The sequence below is a fragment of the Anopheles funestus genome, chromosome 2RL, assembly GCF_943734845.2.
Source record: "Anopheles funestus chromosome 2RL, idAnoFuneDA-416_04, whole genome shotgun sequence".
NCBI lineage: Eukaryota > Metazoa > Arthropoda > Insecta > Diptera > Culicidae > Anopheles > Anopheles funestus.
Genome location: NC_064598.1, coordinates 16,282,587 through 16,289,201, shown reverse-complemented (window position 1 = coordinate 16,289,201; position 6,615 = coordinate 16,282,587). Strand labels below are relative to the sequence as shown.

The 6,615-nt window shown below is 40.2% G+C and overlaps 1 protein-coding gene across 2 annotated transcripts in view; it reads right to left on the bottom strand.

Annotated features, from left to right (window-relative positions):
- Nucleotides 1–398: 398 nt before the first annotated feature.
- Nucleotides 399–6,615, bottom strand: part of LOC125765112 (uncharacterized) — a 42,522-nt gene continuing 36,305 nt past the window's right edge. The window contains exons 9-10 of one of the 2 annotated variants that reach the window (XM_049429992.1): nucleotides 4,562–4,942; nucleotides 399–4,384 (exon numbers count right to left, since the gene is read on the bottom strand). In XM_049429992.1, coding sequence (XP_049285949.1) covers nucleotides 4,746–4,942 — 197 coding nt within the window. In that variant the 3' untranslated portion in view covers nucleotides 399–4,384; nucleotides 4,562–4,745. The remainder of the gene's footprint in view (nucleotides 4,385–4,561; nucleotides 4,943–6,615) is intronic. The other variant, XM_049429993.1, reaches the window with a different exon arrangement.

Genomic DNA, 6,615 nt, shown 5'->3' with positions numbered 1-6,615 from the left:
AGGAAGAATTCGGAACAAATCAGAGGAAATTAGCATTTAATGACTTTATCGACATAAATAATAGAACTCCATTCTGATAACTTTTGACACAATCCAGGAGAAGTTTAGGAGTATTTCATTAAAGCGATTGTCAGGACTCTCTGATGGTGGAACAATCGTAGTTGAAAGCTGAAATACTATTTTGAAAGAAACAAATGAAATAGAAAAATTTTAAATAATACTACCACAGAAAACTCACAATAAATTGAAGATATAATGCATGCTTCAACGCGAGCTTTTTTAGCTGAACTTACCGTAAAACTTTAATCTAACCAATGAAATTAACATAATCAAGCATTGTTGCAAATTTTCTCTATACAAAATGTTTCTACAAAAAACTGTATAAAAATTCATAGCCATTTTGGTTGTTTTCTTCTAATAAGTGGTTTGGTTTTATTTGATAACAAAATGACGATTGTGTGTGGTGGCAAAGTAATCAATTACCGGGCCTGGGTACGGGGGGGTGTTAGAACAATTGGAGTTTTCTTGTTGTTCGGTGACAATCCGGCGTCTAATAAACCCGTGGTCTAATAAACAATAGTAAGTTTTCTGTGTCAGTGCTTACCACTTTCGATCCACTTCGTTAGTAAATGAAGGACGTTATTTAGCGCGCCGAGCTGTGTGTGCTTGATAGTAAGTTTGAAAGTTTCCAATGCAGGCAATCGGGGTCAATATGTAGACGAGAACCGAGTCACTGACAGCGCGTGTCGTCGGTAACAGGACACATTAATTAATTCATCGTTGGGTAGGTCACAAACTCGGATGGACGGGTGCAAAAATTGGACTACGAGGGTTGGGGAGGCGGTAGGTAATACTATCTCCTTGTTGGTGGGACGCTGCTCAACAGCACCCTTGCATGGGGCAATCTTGGAATCTTCCAGGAAAAAGGGTGGTTTTTTGTTTTTACTTTGAAGGATGTAAAATTCATTGTAAGCGTTACGGCGTTACTGTATTTGTTTTAAAAAACTTCCACCATGCGTTATGCGGTTGCGTTTACACGCCCGCCATTTTACACGATGGTTCCAAAGGCTAACAAAGTTTGTGTTTGTGTGTGTGTGTATGTGTTAAATTTCCAAATACCCATGGTTTTTTTTTCTTTGGTGACCATTGGTTGAACATCGACGATTAGTGCTCTATATGCGCAAGACATCACAAACATTCAGTTTTAACGACAATCAACAAATTTTAATTATCAACTCCGCACACGAAGAAACGATCGACCAGCGTTCGTTTTTGTTTTTTTTTGTTGTAGCATGGGAGTTGATCCTTATACCTGCCGGGAATAAAGCGGGTGTACCATTAGTTCCCCAATCCCCGGGTTTACAATGAAAACGTCCATAGTTTAACGCCCGTTTTTTTGACGTTTCCTCTAGGCAAATATGTGGTTTTGTTTGTTTGTTTGAGTATGTTGCGTAAGTGGCTAACACCGTGTGTTAAGTATAGCGTTATGTTTTACGGTAACGCAACCGTGTTTATACTGTGTGCTTCCAATGCTCGGACGCACCGTTTCTAAAACTGTCGATAAGTTTTAAACATCGAGTTGAAACATGACCTAAAAACAGTTACTGATTGGTTACTAATAATGCGTTGGTTTTTTTTTGCTTTTGCTTTCCGATCGCTTGTTGTCGTTACACACGTTACGGGAGGTGTTCGTGTGTTACCTAGTACATTCATGATTGTTTCGTAACTAGTTCCACAGTTTTGTTTGATGTTGGATGTGATGTATCATATATCACATCACCGGCTATTGTAGGTGATTAGAGGCTAAACACGATTTGGTTGACTTTTGTATGTTTTTTTTTTGTTGTTAATGGATAGCTTATAATGGATTGTACGCCCTAACGCTTGTACGTTTTGTTATTCGGTAAATTGGGTGACACTGATACATCGTAATGCTACTAACCGCACTATTATGTTTTCTTCTAAAGTGATTAATACGCCATTTTTGCCATCTTATGTTGAGCTTCGTCTAACAACTATTATTATTGTTCGGGGTCATTCGGGTGTCATTCGTTATGAATTGTCTGAGCTTGTGGAGCTTGATTATGGTGGAAATAGTTCGCTGTGCTACTGCTTTCTCATCCCCGGGCTGCTGCTAGTGCAATCGTACTGCCGAACATTCGCTGTTCCGGGCAATAAATACTTCCGCACGACTATGGTTTAGTTACACGCCGTTTGGATTGCACAAAAAAATTGATACTCAAAAAGTGATGTCCGATCTACGTACGTCGGAGTTTAGTGGATTGCTAGATACTACCCGTATTGTGTATGTATTCTCATTATTTATCTTAAGCTACCGCTGCTCTGTGTTTGCGTCCGCGTTCGACAAATAGAACACTGACTACCCATACAGATCTATCATCTATCCAGGGGGGGAGACTAGGTAGGAAGTGTTGTAGCATTGGTTATTGGTATATTATTTGACTTAAAAAAATATGCCTCCCAGCGACCCGCACAGAAGACTGATGGCCTCATCCCAATTGGAGGACAGCAGTCTTCTAAGTGCACTCTAAGCTTAACGCGGTTTGAAACTTACATATATCTCGAAATGTTACCGGTATTGTTTTTTTTTCAACATTTGTTCATCTACCACTAGTTGAGAAGGTGTTATCATCGTCGGTTTACCAGTCTCTTAAGTTGTTTTGAAAAACGCATGCCCCCAACAAACCATCCCTTCGGTCGATGGATGTTTGGTGGCGGTTTAGTTTCAACTACTACCAGGGGTAGTAACGATTTGTGTTTACCAAAAAACCAAACGCTCCCGGTGCTCAAATGTGGCATCCAAATATATCTTCCAGCAAATGGAGTTCTTCACTGCCCATTCACTGCACTGATGGACACACACACGTTGTTACGTTTAATGTAGAATTTAAGCTTTACCACAAACGTTCTGACAATAATGGCGCCGATCGCTAATGCTAATAATCGGCTAATCACTGTGTGCCACACCGATAACTAGTCACAGGGCTACAAATTGTAGGTAAGAATGATATCGTTCGAAAGAAAGAGTTTTTAAAAAATATACACTCGAATAATTGATAATTGGTCTTTGGATTTGTGTTGTACGCTTTGTTATGTTATGTTTACATCAGTAAAAAATTTCTTATCCACCGTACGATTGTTATAATATTTCTAAAATCATTATACTATATGGATCATTGAGTTCGGTTTATCAATGGTAAAATATTCCTATTACATTCCGATTTGCTGCTAGCATCGAGCACACGCGCGGAATTGAAACGGAGATAAATAATCGCTTCTTCTCTTTTGTTTTTTGGTTATTCTATCGTAAAAATCTCATCCTGCAACATGATTAAATTTCTATCATCAATAAAACATCGTTTCCAGAAACGGGGAGAAAGGTAGCACAAGAGACAGAGGGAAAGAGAGAGAGAGAGAGAGGTAAATAATTTATCAATTCTTACCAGGTTTTTGGGTACATTAAAATCTACTTTTGATTCTTCGTTTCCGTCCACCCTTATTACGCTTGATCGTGTTTTTTTTTACCGAAAATTCGTTTTGTTTTGTTTTTTTTTGGTAATTTGCATACATTTGTATGTTGCAACTGCTTCTGGATGCTACAGTATCAAACGATTGATCGTTTTTACGAACTTTTCTACCCGATAATTTGTCTAAATGTTTAGGAAGGCAATACTGATTCATTACTAATTTAGTTGTTTTTTGTTTTTGTTTTCGTGTATGTGTGTGTGTGGGGGGGGAGAGATTGGCAGAGTTTGCCACTGCTTTGCTAAACACTTGTTACAAAAAATTATTACAAATTTCGGTTTCAACCCTCCCTTTTCGACACAAGGTGCGCTAACCACTGGGAGTTATTTTTTTGTGGTTGCCCTGCTGTTTACATGCTGTAACGGTGTGGTAGCGTTACACCTCTAATGCACCTCTCCTGTCCATGTGCTGACTGTAGGGAAGAACAGACAGTACATCAATCCATCAATCAATATCACTCCGTACACATCCATACACACACACACTAATGGGTTTACGAATACCGACATCGATCGGTATCGATGTTTACAGATTTTATAAATTCTGCAACAATCTATACAAACGACATTTACAAGCATTACAACTACATCGGACAACTGTCCATCGTGGGGGCTCACGTTTACTGATCAGCACGCGATCAGCAACCCACACAAAGTTCGGCAAGGCTACACGGATAAGGTTTGCATGTTGTTTTTTCGAACGATTATTCTATTGCTGCTGAAGGCGGTTCTATGTTTTACGTTCTCGGTTCGGCTAGCTGTTAGCACACTATCGGTGGATACTTTTTTGGATTTTTGGATCACCAGATCATTTTACTGTACTGGGGTTGTATGTTAAGCTGTAAGGGAAGAAAGGATGAAGAAGAGAAATGAGCATCAAACGTTAAAAGGATCTATAGGTGCATTGTGCTTTAAAGTGTTCCAAAACGTTTCAACAAGGTATAACCCTCAAGGTGCCATTGAAGAGTGTAATTTTTATAGTGATTCCCTATATTAATTTAAATCTCACCACATACCTTCACGTTCACAAGGGTTGTTAAGTGTATTCCGGTATCACCATGGCATCTATCTTTGCGCACTGTAAAATATTCGATTCTAAAACATGTGTAACAACAGGCTAGTGACATTGTTGATGATGCGTCTGGACACATCGAACGGTTTTAAGATGATACCGATGCCCTCGCACACGCAAAATGGCCTTTAAAAGATGAAATCCCCACAGTCCATTGCGTAGTCAAAGTCTTCACCACCAACGTCTTCGATGCCGTGCAAATCGAACGGTCCGATGTCGGTGTGGTAGATACCGCCGGCACACGGTGTTTCTATCATATTGGTACAGTGAGTCGTCGGAAGAGCGTGCAGCGTTATCGAATCTTCGCACTGCGACCAAGTGAGTGCTGGAAAAATAGGAAGAAAAAAAGAAAAAGGAGTTGTATGTGATATTAATGAAAATAATTAGAATCGTAGATATAAATAAAAATACTTTAATTAATTTCTATCTGGAGAGAAACATTTTTCCTCCATATTGTTTTTTTTTGCTAATTGCACCCACCAATAGAGGGCGCTCTGTATGATTTTTCCTCTTTATTAATTTTTATTTCTCTCTTGCAGAGTAATTGCGTAAAAGCAAACGATAATTCAACATTTTTTCTCCCAGTGATTTATACACACACAATTTACCCGCATGATGTGCCCATACATATATAAATCATCGAGAGTTGTCTGCATTTTTGATTGATGAAGTTGCTCGTTTCGTAGACAAGTAAACTTCAAAATGAAATATTCCCTTCGACGTAATCAATGGTAAGCTAGCAAATAAAAAAAAAACATCCTACGGGAGCTGTTTTTTTCTTTGTTTTCATCACCCATAATCCGTTTTCCACGCATCGAAACGGCAGAAGCAAAATCGCGCCAAAGTTTTCCAATAAATTTGTCAATCTCAAGCTCAAGGCGGCACTCCTGGGAGAGTTCAGTTTTCAGAAATTCGACTCCACCCATCGACTGTTGGTGTGGCCGAGTGTGTGATTGAGTAGGAAGTCTCCGGGGGCAAACCGGCGTCCTTGACCGAACGCATATTTCGCTTCCTTAGTTCTTGATTTTCTGCTCTCTGGAGGATGCGTCTTTGTAGCCCGAATTGGGCACAACTTTGTAGAAGTTGTTCTTTTTGATGCTTGCATTGGCCGGAGAGGGAAAAGGGAAAAGTTCACTCCACTTGAATCATGTCACTCCCCAGAGGGATTGTTGTTTTTTGTCCACCGGGAGGGTCGGCAATCTATCCGAGCATATCAATTAGCTGGTTAAACATTTATCGGATTGTTATCGTTGAAATTGGATCCATTTGTTTAATGTGACTGTAAATTCGCTTAACCTTGGCCGGGTTTTTGGTTCCTTCCGACAGCACACAGTGTGTTTTGCCTTCGATTAACTTGCCGGTCATCCGCTTTAAGAAGCGGACATGATTCTTCCCTTGCTGGAGCATAATCCTTGAAGTAAAACATTGTTGAAGAGCAAAAGTAATCAAACTTTGTTGTACCGCGTTGTGGGCCCTGGCAATGAGTCCGCCAGTTTGCGGATGCTCTTGTTGATGGGCCAGCAAATCTTTCTCAGGTTCAATCTACCTTCAGGTACCGTTTCGCTCGGCTCGGCTTAACCGACCGACCCCGCCCGTGTCGGTGGCACCATCGAGATTGTTTCGCATAAAACATTTCCAAACGAGTGTAATCAAAGTCAAAGCCATGAAACATGATAATCATCACCATCATCACCGTCATCTTCATCATCACCATTTTCATGACTTTTTTTTTCGTTTGCTTTTGCTTCCTCATGAAGATGCTTGTTTGGTTTCGTGTCTTGCCTCATTTGCGCACTGGCGGGTGTATGTAAACCTGACAGTGAGAGAAGATATACAAACACATTAGAAATGCGGGAGGGGAGACAAAAAGAGTCTGTTCTCGGTTTTTTGCCCCGTTGTCATCGTGTGGCGGATCATCATAATCGCTACGCGGTTTTCATCACGCAACTCCCAGCTAATGGCGAAAGATGTGGGTAAAGTTTTGAGCTCTTTATCTCA